General features: G+C 41.1%; 1 protein-coding gene across 2 annotated transcripts in view; it reads right to left on the reverse strand.

Annotated features, from left to right (window-relative positions):
- The window catches only part of EEA1 (early endosome antigen 1), a 124,899-nt gene that overhangs the window by 68,166 nt on the left and 38,300 nt on the right, over window positions 1–18,433 (reverse strand). For both annotated transcript variants that reach the window (XM_059726173.1, XM_059726174.1), the window contains 6 exons: window positions 16,696–16,750; window positions 16,530–16,595; window positions 15,476–15,512; window positions 14,488–14,601; window positions 14,282–14,403; window positions 12,590–12,745 (listed from right to left, as the gene is read on the reverse strand). In XM_059726173.1, the coding sequence (XP_059582156.1) occupies window positions 12,590–12,745; window positions 14,282–14,403; window positions 14,488–14,601; window positions 15,476–15,512; window positions 16,530–16,595; window positions 16,696–16,750 (550 nt within the window). The remainder of the gene's footprint in view (window positions 1–12,589; window positions 12,746–14,281; window positions 14,404–14,487; window positions 14,602–15,475; window positions 15,513–16,529; window positions 16,596–16,695; window positions 16,751–18,433) is intronic.

Consider the following 18,433-nt stretch of genomic DNA (forward strand, 5'->3'; position numbering starts at 1 on the left):
AGAATAAATAACAATTCTGGGTTGTTCACAGACCATGATGAAGGCATATAATACTTTTGAGCTAAGGACAGAAGTTACATATAAACTGGTCTGTGATCAGAAACTGGTTTAAATCTATAACAGAACAGAAGTTCAGTGCACATAAACCAGTTTCAAAATGGCCAAAACTGGTTTAAGATGAACCTGGCTGAACGTAGTATCAGACTTAACTGATTTAGGTCAAACCGGTTTATGGAACTTCTGTCCCAAACTCCTTCCTGGTTCAAGTTAACTCACAGTCCCCCAGCATCCCAGGGTGCTTTGCAGCCCTGAGCTAGGCTGGGCTGTCTGCTCCAGTGGATCAGGGCTGGCCCTGCCCCTCTGCTCCCCGGCCAGAGCAAAGGGGTGGGGATGGGGCTAGGAAACCCAGCTGGGGACCACAGCCTAGCCTGCTTGCCCCTGCCAGGCTTTTCCTCACTTGAGTGGAGGCATGCCCAGATGTCAGGCAGGCCAGCAGGCTAAGGCAGACGGGAGGAAGTGGGGTTTAAACCTCCTTCATAGCCCACAGGGAAAGGACTATTCTTGTTCACGCTTTGACGAATTCAATGCCATTACCCTGTTTCCCCAACCACTCCTTCCTCAGCCTGGCAGGGGCTGCCCCCCTCACCTTGGCAGACCCAGCCTGGAGTCCCTTGCAGGCCAGGGAGGGGGCTTAAGCCCCTCCCCAACATGGTAGATCAGCCTGGAAGCAGGGAAAAGCCTGGCTGAAACAACTCCCCCCCAGTATACCCTCAGTGTGCTAGGCCTGGGCTGGGGCCTGACCACGCCCCCTCCAGTCGAGCAGGGAGCGAGGAAAGCCTTGGAGCTTCAGTCCCTTCCCTTTGCCAGTGGTTGGCCGGCTGGGAGGTATGCTAGATCTAGCACCCCTGGCTTCTGGCCTGATCCACTGCAGCCATGTGGCTGCATTTCCTGAATCAAAAGTGAATGTCTGTTCACTTGCTTCTCAATATTATCTATGAAGTTTAGACTAATCTGCAAAGACTGAATCAATTCAGCTTCTGGCTTTTTGACTGTCTGTACTTAGCCCTGGAGATACAAGCATCCACTGCTATCCCTCCAGGGACAAATACTCAATGCAGTAACCTAACTAAGGTGGAGAGACCATAGCAGCACCCTTTGGCAGCAACTTGGAAGTGATACAGAAAAATAACAGCTGCCACCACAACTGCATGACCATAATGGTAGCACTACCGCTGTCTCCACGCATCACCGCTGGCCCAGATGCTGAACTCCCCTGTCATGCCTTTGACTCAATATATGCCTGGTCACTATTCCTCCCCAGCAAAGACCCCAGACTTTAATGCAAGTGGGGAAAAATGGATGTGGTAGGACAGTTATACACAAGTATAGAAAGCCTCTCCATACATGGATGTAGGAATTAAGATCTGATCTTTAAACTGAAAGACAAAGTACCTACTTTTAATAAGATATGAATAAATATTGAGTTCCCTAGTTAAATTTTTATTTAACGAATCTCAACATATCTCATTTGGCTGATACTAATTCTTTTCTTTAACGTTTCTGCAAAGACATTTTTCAGCAGTTTTCTTCATTAAAGATGCATAACAAAAGTAAAATGCACTTTGTACACAAACAGCATTATTTCTTACAGCTGATTTCCATTTCCCAAAGTGCATGAAGCCATAAGATTTCTGTGGAAGGTATGAAAAAATACATACTGATCACAAGTTCATGTATTAATGTAATCGCGTCCTCCTCCTAAAAAGGATCACGTGTCTCTCAGAAGTTTTACATAGAGTAGTGTAAAAGATACCAGATAAATGTAAACAGCTAATAAGCAGAGACAAATTACTCACTCTGTCTTGTTCATAATAAGAAGATCAGAAAGAATGGATAAGCACATTTGGTATATGAATATATGTTGCTATTAACTCTTACTTTTTTGTTTTTTTAAATAAAAAGCATGCATGCAGTTTTTGTTGCAGACTTGTTAATTAAAAACATTCCAAGCAACCCACTGTGCAGATAAACAGCTTTGTGAGAATATTTATGGAATTCTATAGGTATTCTGCAAAACAGGTAGTAAAGACATACAGAAGTTTGGCAAATTTGTGCAAGTCAGACACTGTTGGAGCCATTTTCACTAGGAAGAATAAACATACATAGGAAACAGTTTCTGTAAGACTGAACTGTCGTTAAAAATAAAAACTCACATTGCATTATTAAACAGGCAACAAATAGATGACAAATCATTTGTATCTGCTGGCTGATGCATTTGCAATGAATAATGGACAAACAGAAATATATCAGTTGAACAGGAACTTGAAATTCTCTTCAAAGAACAAAATTACAATGCAATGATTAAAAGCTTTTAAAAAAAAAAAGTTACCTCAAATTTAAGTGTCTCCATAAGAAAGCAGAAAGATAAAATAAAATGATGGATGAAAAGTGGAAAACAAGCAGTGATACAAGCCATTTATTTACAAATCTACACAATAGGCAATCAAGCATCCCCCTTAAAGGGCATTCAGTTTAACAAAAGAACCCTACATGACAAAGGAACATTATATGTATAGAATTAAACCCACTACTCAAGACAAAACAATTCAAAACCTATGCTTGTGTCTTATGACAGGTAGGTGATTCCCACACATTTAAAGATAACTGAAGTCAATTCCAAACCTACAATATTCACACACACTTAAACTAACTACAGCAAAATAATGCACAGGGTGCAGAGGATAGCACAGCATATGAAATTAAGTACATCTTTCCACTGATTTTAGTAAAGGCTTTTGGATCATTCTTGTGCTTTAGGGGCACTTTTACACGTGCTCCAATGCATTCCAATTAGAACACATCAGAGCAGACTCAATGAATCGTGTCTGCTGGAGTGCTCTAATCGGAATAGTCCAGCATGCTGCAGCGTCTCATGTATTCAGAGTCCCCACATTTCAAAATGGCAGTGAGGGTGCTTTAACTAAAGCTTGTCAAACATTAAATGCCTAATTTAATGTTATTAATTTTAATTTATGTTTAATTCTAATTAAAATGCCCCCTCACACCCCACCCCGGAGCATATGTACAGACCCTCTAGGTTACCCCACACATGAGATTCACTAGTCAAAAATCAAACATGGGATGAATGCTTGTATTGCTCATCATATCTGTACTAACATGAAACTCCCTCAAGTTTCACTTCATAGTGAATAATGGATACACCAAAGAGCCAATTGTATAGCTAGAATACGGCTTCACAAATCCTGCTCCCCCACCCCATCAATCTTTTCTAGACATTAACAACATTTTTTAAATCTGTTGTTTGAGTTTAAAGAGGTTAAACTACTAATCTCATTCCACACAGTACTCCTTACTATTAATCTTTAGCAATGAAGGCAAAAGAAAAAATCCCAAGCATAAGATGACATAGCCAACATTTAAGCAAAGCATCAAGTATGGAAAAGATCAATTCTTTCACTTAACTTCATTTCTCAGTAAAGGACAAACATCCATTTACAAACAGATTGGTCCCTCTCAAACTCCTTTGATTCAGGCTGTAAATTGCTTTAAAAAAAATTACCGGGGGGGGAGGGGAGGGAAATTAATCAATCCTAACAGGGTAAGATACATTTTAATTATTTCATGATCTAACAAAGGCAAAGGCTACATAGTCTAGTCTATTTTTACACACACAGCTCAGACCCAGAGCTGATTGAAAACAAGTCTGAGGCCTGGAAAAGCTTGCATTACCAGCCCTATAGACAGACACGATGTGGATGAAAAGATTCAAATTTCCAGCAGTCTCAAAGCAAGCACTTTTCACAAGTGTATTAAAAAAACCCAACTAAGTAAAAAACACCCATAAATTTAAGCATTATGAATTTAGGTTGTTATTCATTTTTAAAAAGTCTGGCAGATCTAGCATCACTTGCCATAAATAGCAAAGTTTTATTGTTAATATAGTTCACTTGCATTTATTATTTTCACACGTAAGTGTTAAGAGTTTGATGCAGAGAAGATAGCAACATTTTAAATAAATGTAAAATCAGTGATACTTACCCTAACATTTAAATTCTACTAACTGGCAAATCAAACAGTGCCTATTCTAATTTTTCAGGCAGGTGGCCTAAGTATAAGCATTGTTCTGCACAATTTCTAATCCCTTCGCATGCATGATATTCTCGATATATGCATTAAATCGATCTGCACCAATGCAACACACTTCTCCCCACATGTCTGCCACTATACCCAACACAAATGAACAGCAATATATACGCTGAGTTTTCAATAAAGGGCACACAACATGAAACAGCTCTGTATAAGCTAGCTTGTACACTGTTGCCTACAAAAACTCTGATCAGTTAGTCTTTAAAGTGTCACCCTGACCAACCTGTTAATTCTGCTAATATTTCAATGTACCCGAAGTGAACAAGGCTAATTCATACTCTGATAGACATAGGTCTTGCAGGATTCTGGATTTCAGTTCTGGCAGATCTTGCTATATCACTTCACTTTCAGTTGGCACTTAATGATTATCTTTGAAACCATAAAACTAGAGCTGGCATTTTGAAATACAACTCCTAAACCTGAAGCATCAACAATAGCAATCTCATAACAAAAGCACAATTCCTCAGCAATCTGTGTCACCACACAACCACATTACTTAGGCCGCTGACTGCAATATTCTTTTCTTTGTGGACGTTTGCATTAATTTGCGAAAGCTGAATCTAAACATTAATACTTCAACTTGAACCAGATAGTACTGGACTCACTGTACTACTATTACAACTCATACCACTCCACACATGCTTCAGAGTTGGCACAGGACAAGAAAAGAGAAGATAGCCAGGAACCGAGTAGTTCAAAAAGCAGTTAAAAAATAACTGCTTTTCTGCCTTGTATAACTCTACAGCTCTGGAGGACAGACCTAGAATGTGTCATTCTAAAATTCAGGGAAGGTAATATTACTGAGGTGCCAATTATACTGTACAGCTACCAAACTGTTTAGTACAAAGTAAATTAAGGAGCAAATGGAACCTTGAAAACCTTGGTCATCCCTTCAAGAAAGTTTAGGGGCCTCACATTAATCCTATTCTCCCATGCCTATGACTTATTCTGTATTAAAAAAAAATTGGCTGCCATTCTGTTTTATTGGTGCATATGAATGAGTTTGAAAAAGGGATAGTTATACCCTTATATGACATAGCTATACTGAGAAACATTTTAGCATAGGCCAAAAGAATAACCACCCAAAAGAATCTCAGCTGCTACAGTTATTCCAACAGCCTCCAAATGGAGATGTGATATAGAGTTCTTCTGCTGACACAGGTTAAGCCAGGTCTCCAAATGGAATACGCTATACTGGAAAAGGACTATGTGGTAGTATAACGGTATCAAAATACCAACTTCTTCTTGAGTTACCTGGAGGAAGAATTTTTAGAAAATAGCACCACCAAACCTGCACTATACCTGAGCCACATAGAGATATTTCATCTGGACTGAACACCTAGACTCATTTCTTGATTTCTACCAGATTCAACAACTATCACCCTTCGATCAAATTTTCTCTGGCATACTCCCACACCATCAACTTTCTGGACACTACAACCTGCATCTGGGATGGCACTCTACAAACCAACATATATACCAAACCCATGGACCACCATATTTCTGCCCACAAAATAAGCTGACCCACACACACCAAGAAAGTTGTACCTCCCCAGATACCACTGCATTTGCTCTGAGAAGAGCACTCATGACACCCACTTCACCAACCTGAAAAACATCTTTACCCAGAATCCTAAAATCACAGAAAATTAGGGTAGGAAGGGACCTCACAGGGTTATCTAGTCCAACCCCCTGCTCAAAGCAGGACCAGCCCCAACGAGATCGTCCCAGTCAAAGCTTTGTCTAACTGGGTCTTAAAAAACTTCCAAGGATGGAGATTCTACCACCTCTCTGGGTAACCTGTTCCAGTGTTTTACTACCCTTCTAGTGAGAAATTTTTTCCCAATATCTAACCTAAAATTCCCTTGATGCAACTTGACACCATTGCTCCTTGCTCTGTCATCTGCCACCATTGAAAACAGTCCAGCTCCATTCTCTTTTGAACCCCCCTTCAGGTAGTTATCAAATCCCCCCCTCAGTCTTCTCTTCTCTAGACTAAGCTCAGATTCTCTCTGCCTCTCCTCACAAGTCATGTGCCACAGCCCCCTAGCCATTTTTGTTCCCCTCTGCTGGGATCTCTCCAATTCGTCCACATCCTTTCTGCAGTGGGGAGCCCAAAACTAGACACAGTACTCCAGATGGGGCCTCACCAGTGCTGAACAGAGTGGAAGAATCATTTCCCTCAACCTGCTGGCAACACTCCTACCAATGCAGCCCAGTATGCCATTAGCCTTCTTTGCAACAAGGGCACACTGTTGGCTTATATTCAACTTATTGTCCACTGTAATCTCCACATCCTTTTCTGAAGAGCTACTGCCCAGCCAGTCAGCCCCCAGCCTGTACTGATGCATGGGATTGTTCCATTCTAAGTGCAGGACTTTGCACTTGTCCTTGTTGAACTTCATGAAATTTCTTTTGGCCCAATCCTCAAATTTGTCTAAGTCACTCTGAATCCCAGCCCTACCCTCCAGGATACCTACTAGCTACTATCCCAGCTTGGTGTCATCTCCAAACTTGCTGAGGGTGCACTCTGTGCCATCTTCCAGGTTGTTGATGAAGACACTGAACAAAATTGGCCCCAGAACCAACCCGAGGCTCTCCACTTGATACCAGCTGCCAACTAGACATCAAGCCCTTGATTTGAGCTTGATGCTCCAGCCAGTTTTCTGTCCACCTTACAGTCCATTCATCGAGCCCATACTTCCTGAGCTTGCCTGTGAGAATGTTGTGGGAGACTGTATCAAAAACCTTGCTAAAAAAGAAAAATCAAGGTACACCACATCCACCAGTCTCCCTGCATCCACAAAACTAGTCATCTCATCACAGAAGGCAATCAGGTTGGTCAGGCATGACTTGCCATTGGTGAATCCATGCTGACTGTTTCTAATCACCTTTTTCTCCTCCAGGTGCTTAGAAATGGATTCCTTGAGGATCTGCTCCATGATTTTTCCAGGGATCGAGGTGAGGCTAACTGGTCTGTAGCTCCCTGGATCCTCCCTTTTCCCTTTCTTAACTATGCATACTACGTTTGCCCTTTTCCAATTGTCCGGGACCTCTCCTGATTGCCACAAGTTTTCAAAGATGATGGCCAGTGGCTCTGCAATCTCATCAGCCAACTCCCTCAGCACCCTTGGGTGCATTCCATCTGGCCCCGTGGGTGGGTACACATCCAGCTTTTCAAAATAGTCCCTAACCTGTTCTTTTGCCACTGTTTGCTGCTCACCTCCTCCCCAAACTATGCTGCCTGATGCAGTAGTTTGGGAGCTGACCTTACCTATGAAGACTAAGGCAAAGAAAGCATTGAGCACTTCAGCCTTTGCTGCATCCTCAGTCACAAGATTGCTTCCACCACTCAGTAAGGGACACACACTTTCCCTGATTCTCTTGTTACTAACATACTTGTAGAAACCCTTCTTGTTACCCTTCTCATCCCTTGCTAGCTGTGACTAGAGCTGTGTTTTGGCCTTCCAGATTTCATCCTTGCATGCACAAGCAATACTCTTATACTCCTCTCTAGTTGTTTGTCCAAATTTCCACTTCTTATAAGCTTACTTTTAGCGATTTAGTTTACTGAAGAGTTCCCTGCTAAGCCAAACTGGTCTTCTCCCATACTTGCTAGTCTTCCTGCACTCTCAGTAAGGCTTCTTTAAAGCATGGCCAGCTCTCCTACCCTCCTCTCCCCCTCAGTCTGGCTTCCCAGGGGATCTTGCCCATGAGTTCCCCGAGTGAGTTGAAGTCTGCTTTTCTGAAGTCTGGGGTCCTTACTCTGCTACTCTCCATCCTTCCTTTCCTCAGCATCCTGAATTCAATCATCTCATGGTCACTGCTGCCCAAGCTGTCATCCATTACTACATTTCCCACCAATTCTTCCATATTTGTGAGCAGTATGTCAAGAAGAGCATGGCCCCTACTTGGCCGCTCCAGCACTTGCACCAGGAGTAAAAGGAAGGCCCAGGGAGGAATAGGACCACTGCTAAATGGGCAGAAACAATTGGTGACAGACAGGGGGGACAAGGTTGAACTCTTCAACGAGTTCTTTGCCTCAGTGTTCCTAAGTGAGGGGCACGACAAGTCTCTCACTGGGGTTGTAGAGAGGCAGCAGCAAGGCGCCAGACTTCCATACGTAGATCCTGAGGTGGTGCAGAGTCATTTGGAAGAACTGGATGCCTTTAAATCGGCAGGCCCGGATGGGCTCCATCCGAGGGTGCTGAAGGCACTGGCCGACATCACTGCAGAACCACTGGCGGGAATATTCGAACGCTCGTGGCGCACGGGCCAAGTCCCGGAGGACTGGAAAAGGGCTAACGTGGTCCCCATTTTCAAAAAGGGGAGGAAGGAGGACCCGGGCAACTATAGGCCAGTTAGTCTCACCTCCATCCTAGGCAAAGTCTTTGAAAAAATTATAAAGGCTCACATTTGTGACAGCCGGGCAGGGCAAATTATGCTGAGGGGAAACCAGCACGGGTTTGTGGCGGGCAGATCGTGCCTGACCAATCTAGTCTCTTTTTATGACCAGGTTACGAAACGCCTCGACACAGGAGGAGGGGTGGATGTCATATACTTAGACTTCAGGAAGGCCTTCGATACGGTATCCCACCCCATACTGATGAACAAGCTAAGAGGCTGTGATGTGGATGACTACACAGTCCGGTGGGTGGCGAATTGGCTAGAGGGTCGCACCCAAAGAGTCGTGGTGGATGGGTCGGTCTCGACCTGGAAGGGTGTGGGCAGTGGGGTCCCGCAGGGTTCGGTCCTTGGACCGATACTCTTTAATGTCTTCATCAGTGACTTGGACGAGGGAGTCAAATGTACTCTGTCCAAGTTTGCAGATGACACAAAGCTATGGGGAGAAGTGGACACGCCGGAGGGCAGGGAACAGCTGCAGGCAGACATGGATAGGTTGGACAAGTGGGCAGAAAACAACAGGATGCAGTTCAACAAGGAGAAATGCAAAGTGCTGCACCTAGGGAGGAAAAATGTCCAGCACACCTACAGCCTAGGGAATGACCTGCTGGGTGGCACAGAGGTGGAAAGAGATCTTGGAGTCCTAGTGGACTCCAAGATGAACATGAGCCGGCAGTGTGACGAAGCCATCAGAAAAGCCAATGGCACGTTATCGTGCATCAGCAGATGCATGACAAATAGGTCCAGGGAGGTGATACTTCCCCTCTATCGGGCACTGGTCAGACCGCAGTTGGAGTACTGCGTGCAATTCTGGGAGCCACGCTTCAAGAAGGATGCGGATAACCTGGAGAGGGTACAGAGAAGGGCAACTCATATGGTCAAGGGCCTCCAGACCAAGCCCTATGAGGAGAGACTAGAGAAACTGGATCTTTTCAGCCTCCGCAAGAGAAGGTTGAGAGGCGACCTTGTGGCTGCCTATAAGTTCATCACAGGGGCACAGAAGGGAATTGGTGAGTATTTATTCACCAAGGCGCCCCCGGGGGTTACAAGAAATAATGGCCACAAGCTAGCAGAAAGCAGATTTAGATTGGACATTAGGAAGAACTTCTTCACAGTTCGAGTGGCCAAGTTCTGGAACGGGCTCCCAAGGGAGGTGGTGCTCTCCCCTACCCTGGGGGTCTTCAAGAGGAGGTTAGATGAGTATCTAGCTGGGGTCATCTAGACCCAGCACTCTTTCCTGCTTATGCAGGGGGTCGGACTCGATGATCTATTGAGGTCCCTTCCGACCCTAGCATCTATGAATCTATGAATCAGGAAGTTGTGCCCAACTCTCCAGAAACTTCCTGGATTGCCTGTACACTGCTGTATTGCTGTCCCAGCAGATATCAGGGTGATTGAAGTCCCCCATGAGAACCAGGGCTTGTGACTGGGAAACCTCCGCTAGCTGTTTAAAGAAAGCCTCATCCACCACTTCCTACTGGTCTGGGGGTCTATAGCAGACACCCACTACAACATCACCCTTGTTGCTCTCCCCTCTAACCTTAACCCAGAGACTTTCAATAGGCCTATCTCCAGTTTCATACTGGAACTACGAGCAATCATATGGCTCTTTTACATAAAGTTGAAACCCTCCTCCTCTTCTCCCCTGCCTGCCCTTTCTGAACAGTTTGTACCCATCCATGACAGTACTCCAGTCACACGAGCTATCCCACTAAGTCTCTGCTATTTCAAATCACATCATAGTTCCTTGACTGTGCAAGGACTTCCAATTCTCCCTGCTTGTTTCCCCAAGCTCTGTGCATTTGCGTATAGGCAGTCCTCGAACTTACAACACAATTGAAAACCTGAAAACCAGTCCTAAGTCGAAATGTTGCAACTCGGAACCAATTTTCTCATAAGAAACAATGTTATAAATGGGGGATTGGTTCCTAAATCAGGGCCCAATACCCTATTTTCACCAAAAAATATCCCAGAATGTTGTACTCGATCAATTATACATGAGTAATATAGCTACATTAATGCATTTATATTGTAAATAGCAATCATATTGATTTGGAAGGACTTCTTTGAGGTGACTTTCCTGGACTTTTTGAAGGGCTCTTTGTTGGACTTTTTGAAGGGTTCTTGGCTGGAGTCTTCTCGGGAGTCTTGGCTGCAGGTTTTTTCTGGAGCCTTGTCTGCTGTCTTAAAGAAAGTGTCCAAGGATGTTTGGACAGATGTTCTCCAGGGAGATGAGCGATGCAGCGAACTTGTTTGCTGGCATGGTGTCGCATCAGATCAAGCATTGTAAAGTCAAAACTGACATCATAAAGTTGAAACAGCGTGTCAATTTATAAAGGTTGTAAGTCGAGGACTGCCTGTACAGGCACCTGAGGTAACGAGTCAACTGCCCTGATTTCTTAGGAAATGTGAGAACACCTCCCCAGAAAGGACACTCCAGCAGAGAAACATATCACATCTTTAAAAAAGTCACATGAATACCCTGCAACAACCTACTGTAATACAAAAATAATGCCCCCATAAATTGCACTATGTTGGTTGGTACATACCATCCTACACTAGAACCCATAACAAGGATCAAACAATTGCAGCGTATAATTAAAAAAGATAGGACCTTGAGGGAAAGATTCCCAGCTCCCAGTCTTCAAGCATCCCCCTGGAACTGCTCACTAACAAATGCAATCTCCCCTCCAATCAGGAGACTCCAAATGGGACACAACCCTGCCTTAGAAATAAATGCAAACCCTGTGAACACTTCTCCAGAGCCACAACAATAAACATAGATCCTACATGTGTAGTATGTCACCAAAATGGTATACATCTCCTTCAGTGTACCAGATGGCCTCAGGGAAACTAAGTAGGTGGAACTATGCACCAGAATGAACTCTCACAAAATACATAGATAGGACAGAGACACATGAAGACCAGCCGGAGCACATTTTTCACAGAACACATTCACCCGTTCTGATCTCACAATGCTAGTGCTCAAAGAATATTTACAAAAGACCACTAAGATGGGCCTGGGAACAGAAATTCATAACCCTACTGTTATGAATCCATAACATGACATAAAAAAAATGAACTAAATCCAAACAATGTCTTTATGGATCGTTATAACCTAGCAAATACTCCTAAGTAACAACTCGCGTCTTGAATGGTCTCCCTCTGCCACTAACTAGATTTCCTATCTATTGATCTTTTTTTTTCTTATAAGGACTCCTTTTAACATTGTTTCACTCCTTGTTCACAGCCCTCCTCCATTCCTCCAAGGAGAATGCATTTGCATGGACTCTTCTCTCTGGCACTCAGTCGGCCTGCATCTGCCTATTTCTTAGACCCAAGGAAGGCACTTGATGCCTGAAAACTTGTCCAACGGCTCTCCAAACTATACAGCTTTTCCAATAAAAAGATATCACAAATAATCCTTGCCACTTGGACATTCCCTAAACCATCATGGCTACAACACTGCAAAATTACTACATTTAAATCATTCTCTATGTTGTACTAAATGATTCACTTTCAGTTTTAATTAACACTAAAAAATCTAAATAAAACAACATTCTTTTCTTTAAAAAAAAAAAAAAAATCTGTGTCAACTTTACAGTTAACTAACAACCAAAACAACAACTAAAAACTTATTCTTGCCTACATACTACAAAAAAGTTCTGAAAATAACTGTTTTTTTCAAGTCATAAATATATCACTCTCTTTCCTTCTTTTTCTGGAAAGGATATAATGCGTACCAACAAGAGAACTTGCTTCTCCTTCACTGAATATTTTTATAAAAATTTTTTCTATTGCAAAGCTCTACCTTTTAGTATAAAGAAAGATTAGTTGTTAGGATAAATACTGCTGATGTAATTATGCATTCAACACTAACGTAATGAAGAAACTCCCTACCAGGTTATTTAGAAAATCAACATTCTATTCGTTATGATGGATTAACAGTAGTCATTTTCATATGACCATTGTGGCAAAGCTAAGGCTCACATAAAGCCTTTTTATATGGTTTCATTACCTCTGAATTAACATATTCTTCCTGCAAGTGTTTGCACTCATCTTTCAGCTTTTCAGATTCTCTCTCACGTTCCAAAGTCATCTTGTCCATCAGCGTTTGAACTTGAACCAGCTCCTTCTTTAGAACAGCTACATCCTCTTGACCAGGCCTTTGCAGCTAAATAGTGACACAATGTATAGTTGTAATAAAGAAATCTGATAACAACAGAAGTGTTGGCAATTTGGTTTCATGCTCTGTAAAGACTTCCACATTCATTTCACAAGGTTTCTTGTTGGAAAAAATTGCAAAAGGAAAAGTTTTTCACAAAACAAGAAATTAAAAAAGATCAATGTAGACATTTGCTGTTCATACTGTGGGACAATGCAAAACTTCAATCAGGAGCTAGATCCCATATACATTTGATGCTGTTCAAAATATACACTATGACCTGGTATGGTTTCTAAACTAAAAAGATAACAGAACAAAAGGAGGCACAGAGGAAGAAGTTAACAAGCAAAGTGATCAGGGAAGCAATAACTGACTGACAGACATCAGTTCCAAAAGGTGGGTCGGTTACTCCATATGTTATAAAAAGGCTCTGCTAGCTGGGCTCTTATGAGGAGTAGATACAACATTTAGCACTAATGTGGGAAGAGAAAAGGAATGGCTGGTCTCAGAGAAGCGAAAAGCATAAGAGTGAGGAAAAAGAGAGAAGGAGGAAGGAAGAGAAGATCATGAGAAGTACAATGACCAGGGAGAGCAAAACTGGGCAGTTGAAAGGTTGCAGTAGTAGGGTAGCATGGAGTCAGACAAAAACAGGTCAACCACTAGTAAAATACAGCAGTGTGTGGAGTAGGGGGGGAGGACTGAAGGAGGGAGGAGAGAGCAAGGGAAGGGAGGAGAGGAGTGAAAGGAATAGGAGACAGAGGATCCAAAACATGAGTGTCAGGGCACATTAATGGAAGATGACACGAGGATGGAAGAGCCACCACCTAAAAAGTTTTGCTGCACCCTATATAGAAAGCAGGTTTCCAGATCTCTGGCCAGGTTCCTCAAAAATTGTGATCATGAAAAAGACTGCTAGGAAAAACTAATCTTTGAATATTGTACCTCTACAGAGCCACAATGTGTCTTGGTGTGACAAAGTCAAGTGCCAAATAATCAGTGGCACAGATAAGGCAATGATAGCTATCAGCATTTTAATCACCACCACTGCCCTTGTAAGCAGGTCTTATGAATTAGATTGTCTGGTGGCAGCAAGAGTGAAACACATTACCTTTTTCCTCTTAATCTAGATAGCCCTTGAAGTTAGCAGTGGCACTCTCCAGGAGTGAAGGTTGCCTAGTACCTGCCTGTTTAGGCCTTACAAGTATTAATACATAGTGACATTCATGAAAAAGGAAGCTACTCAGAAACCTTAGAATAGTGTACTAGATAGTTAGCATGTTTTAATATATTTTGTGCAGCATAATGCAAGCTGTTTAATATTCAGAGTAGGCATAATTTGCACCTCTGTAATGAGAAGTTACTGGAAATTTAGGACATGAAACAGATATTTTCTGAATGCTTTCTTCTGCAAAGAGCTCACTTCCAAGTTCACCAGTGACAGTCTGTTTTAAAACTACATTTGGAATGAGCAAACAATTGAAATCCACCCCCACTTTATTTTGGGAACGTCAGGATAAATTAAATAAATATCATGATATAAATTACCAGTTCGGTCTTCAGGTCCTCTATTACAGCTCTCTCTCTCTGCAATTCTTGTGTCAAATTCATCACTTTCTGCTCAGTACCTTCTCGAAGACTCATTTCTTCATCATACTTGGCCTTAAGATCTAGTTAAGAGAGATGTTAGGCAAAAGATAATTTATTCAAGGTTCAAGATAAAAGGAGAATGGGATTGCATGGTATATACCTACCCACAATTTCAGTAGCCAGTTGAGCTGCTTTCTGTTCAAACAGGTCTTTCATTTGCTTAATATTAAAATTTTCTACTTGGATCTCTTCTAGTTGCCGTTCTAATGATTCAAGTTCTATAAGAAGAAGAGTCTTATGCTAATTTTCCCAAAATAAATTACAGTAAAGTTATACAGACAGTTACATAGATAAAAAGCACTGAAAATGAATAATCAACCTAAGCTCGCTTAACTTTCAATTCACTGCAGTAAGACTATTCACATGCTAGAGTTTTTTGCTGAAGCCAATCAGAACACTCAGCACTTTACATGGCAAAGCACTTATTCTGACCAATGGAAAAAGACAGTATATCCAGCTTGGATTACTTTTGTATGCTGCTGATTTTTCAGCCCTGCGATGCCATTAGAAGTCATATAATAGAGATCAGCAGGAGACAGTGTGCACACATAAGGAAGTTATTATTCTTGAGTGCCCCATACAAATAAATATCACATGGAACAAAAATTGTAAGTATGCAGGATTTTTTTAAACAAGAAAAGCATTCTCTTTGGCAAAAAGCAGGAAAGAAAGGCACTAAACAGAGCAAGCACTGACAACTGACATAATAAGTGTCAGTAATTTGTCTCCATGCCCCCTCTGGGGCACATGTCTTTTATTAGCTGTTTGGATGATAGAAACTGTTGAAGGCATGATCAAAACCATGATTAGAAGTCCTTCCACAGTCACAGACATCTTCCTCAGAAAAAAGAAGGAATGATTCAATGAAGCAAATGCAGTCTAACGTTCTTACATACCATGAATGATAGAGGTCACCTTCATAAATGCACAGGAATATATTTATACAAAAAAACAATTTTACATAATTGCAGCATTTAGCCTTAAAGTCAAGTAAAGACTATTCATCATTTTGCCAGAAAAATACAATGAACTTGCTCCCACAATTTTCAGAGCAAAGTAGAAAGTACAGTATTAAAATGTGGGTTTTTTTACCTGTAGATGCAGGTGTCAAACCATCAGGCTTAGACTCCTTAAAAAATAAATAAAAGGAAGTAAAAAAAAGAAAAAAAGAATAAATGCATTACCAGGCAATTAAGACAACAAATAATTCAAAGGACAGTTCCTGTGGCATCTGAAAATGAGTGCCATACTTGGAAACTTTAAAACCGGTACTGAAATAGATGTGCAGGCTTTGCTGCTGTAAAGTAATTTGTGTACTTGATTAAGCATCTCTCTGAAGGGAGTTACCCCTGAAGAATAGAAAAGGTCAATATAATGTTCCATCCCTTCGTACTGCTAAGCCATCACACTCTCAAACTAGAAAGGGTGCAATGGTAACAAGTCTTCCTTTACCTTGAATCTGTCTGTGCAAATACTATGCATGCTAATATACAGAATAGAAAACAAAGGGATTTTTTTCACCCAAGAAAGTTCTGGTGACTAGTCTTTTGACTGCATGGGAGTAACAAGTCTTGCATATAATTTATGTGGTGCGAATGAATTTTACTGGCCCTCTGGACAGGGATAAATTTCACCCAGCATGCGTATTTCTGAGCTTTGTATAATTACATATTGAAGTAACTTACTATGTGAAGATAAGTTGGAACACAAGTACTTCCACTGGCCAGTTAAGAGGGTTCAGACTATAATTTTTTTTTTTTGCTACACAATTTAGGTTATGTGGGATTTTATGGTTTATTTTGTTTTTAATTATACTACTTTCCTCAGAAATATGTTGGAAGCAAAATCTTACTACAGCTTCTAAAATATCAGCCAAAATACCAGAGGGTTGTGAATGACCACACTGGAAGGAAAAACCTGAATCCAGATTACAGGGCATGCGTTAGGAAAGGAACACTAAATACATTAACATCCCTTTAGCCTTAAAACCCAGAAATGACTGTCAAAAACCGGTTTATTAGAATCAAGTTATATAATTACTGAAATCAGGCCACGTGCCTCACAAAAAGGGTATTAATCTTCAAATGCCAATGATGATAATTAACTGCTTGTTGTAAACCTGCTTCAAGTATTTTAAAGCAATTACTTGCTGCTGCTGCCCTTGCACCTTTTCCAGTTCCTTCTTCAATTCTTCTGAGTACCACCTTTCCTCCTAGAGGAAGGAGATGAAAAGCACATATGGTAAGTGTACAATTTAAGCTTACTGATGCACTTCACAATTTGAAATAATGCAAGTAAAATCCTTTTCAAACCTTAAGTGAAGTTTGCAAGTCTTGGATTTCTTGTCTGAGTAGTGATATTTCATCTCTGGATGCATGTAATCCATGGAGTGGAAAAATGAACAACTAATGGTTAATGACAATTAACAACTAGTAGTTAATTATTACATTAATACATGTAATACCACCTACTAAGAATTGTCTTTACAAAACCTTCATACAGAATCTCATGTCAATACCTTAATACACCTTAATTTCTGAATTTTGGAACTAAAATTAAATTAAAGTCAGCCATTATCTCACTTTCAAACTAAGCATCTAAAATACTAAAGACATCAAACCTGAAACCTGTATTTCAATCTAACATATCCATGATGCAAAATATTCTTTTCATGAAAGAACTGAGGTTTTCACAATTCCCTTAAAATATTAAATTATATTTTTACAGGACAGATCAACTACACAAATTCAGAATTGCAAAACAATGCTTTAAACTACTTAACTGTTACAAGTTTTGTTCATAAAAAGGGCAGAATAATTCCCATTCAATTTCCATATCACATAAAGAAGCTGCACTAGAAGGTAGAATGCGATCTTATTTCTTCTGAACAGAAACATTATATAGGATCTCACTTGCAGAGCAATTCAACGTACCCCACAGTTCCGCAAATTTGAAGGCCTGCTGTTTAAAACTAGGAGTCCATTACTCTCAAATTTCACTCTGGAGCCTGATTTTCTAAGCCACAGAGGAAACTGAGATCTGAGGCTAAAATACTTCCTAAACTTCTAATATCTTATGCCTGCTGGCTGAATTTTGAGGATCATATCCCACCACTGAAACACAGCATGTGTGCATGCATAATACAGCAGTTATTATAATGATGCCAACAGCTCATCATTTTTGGTTTGTACAAAAGGAGCACCAAGGAACTCCAATCACAATTAGAAAGCACTACAGAACAACTGAGTCAAGGCAAGTTTAACTAGTGATTCAATGCTTGTATCCATTTACAGCAACAACAGGATTCAGGAGTTTCTCAGCTGGAAAAGTTTAACTAATATTTTTACAGATATATGACTACTATGCCTTCCCCAAATCACAGACATTCCTTGTATGATGATCTCAGGGAGGGGAGGTTAGCTTATTTCACTTGGGAAGGAATTTACTCTACATTGGTGAAAACCACTTATGACATATACATACCCTACCATCATTTACTGCTCCACAGAGCATTATGCTCTAACATACCACACCTGCTCTGCTCACACTACCTCAAATCTGAAACAAAACAGCCACAAGGCACTGCACCTGCTAGCTAATTCAGTCTCCAATTAGCACAAGTGCAGTGCTGCATAAAACACAGCTAACACCTCATTTTGACTACAGTACATGTGGAAAAATGTGCTAAGTTTAAGCACACCACTGCCTGGAGAAGCGAGCACACCTTAAAATTTTTTACGCTTATGTTTTGCTGGCATACTTAGATTGATAAGTAGCCTTAAAAAAAAAATTAGACGTCTAACAGTCAATAATGGCTGCAATAGAGTATCTGCTGGCAAAGATATTCTGGCAAAAGTTTCACAGCTGGCCTAGCTTATTCCTTATAGAGAACTGGTTTGCATATAGCAGCAAAAGACTGTTTTGTCAATATGATCCAAATGATCACTAGAGGAGACTACTGGTATAGTCCTACCAGTATAACCTTGCTAGGCCACTCTTTTAAGTGTTAACAAGGCTTTATAGTAGAAGAAAGTGTCTCTACAGGGTGCT

This window comes from Alligator mississippiensis, chromosome 4, assembly GCF_030867095.1.
Source record: "Alligator mississippiensis isolate rAllMis1 chromosome 4, rAllMis1, whole genome shotgun sequence".
NCBI classification, from domain to species: domain Eukaryota; kingdom Metazoa; phylum Chordata; order Crocodylia; family Alligatoridae; genus Alligator; species Alligator mississippiensis.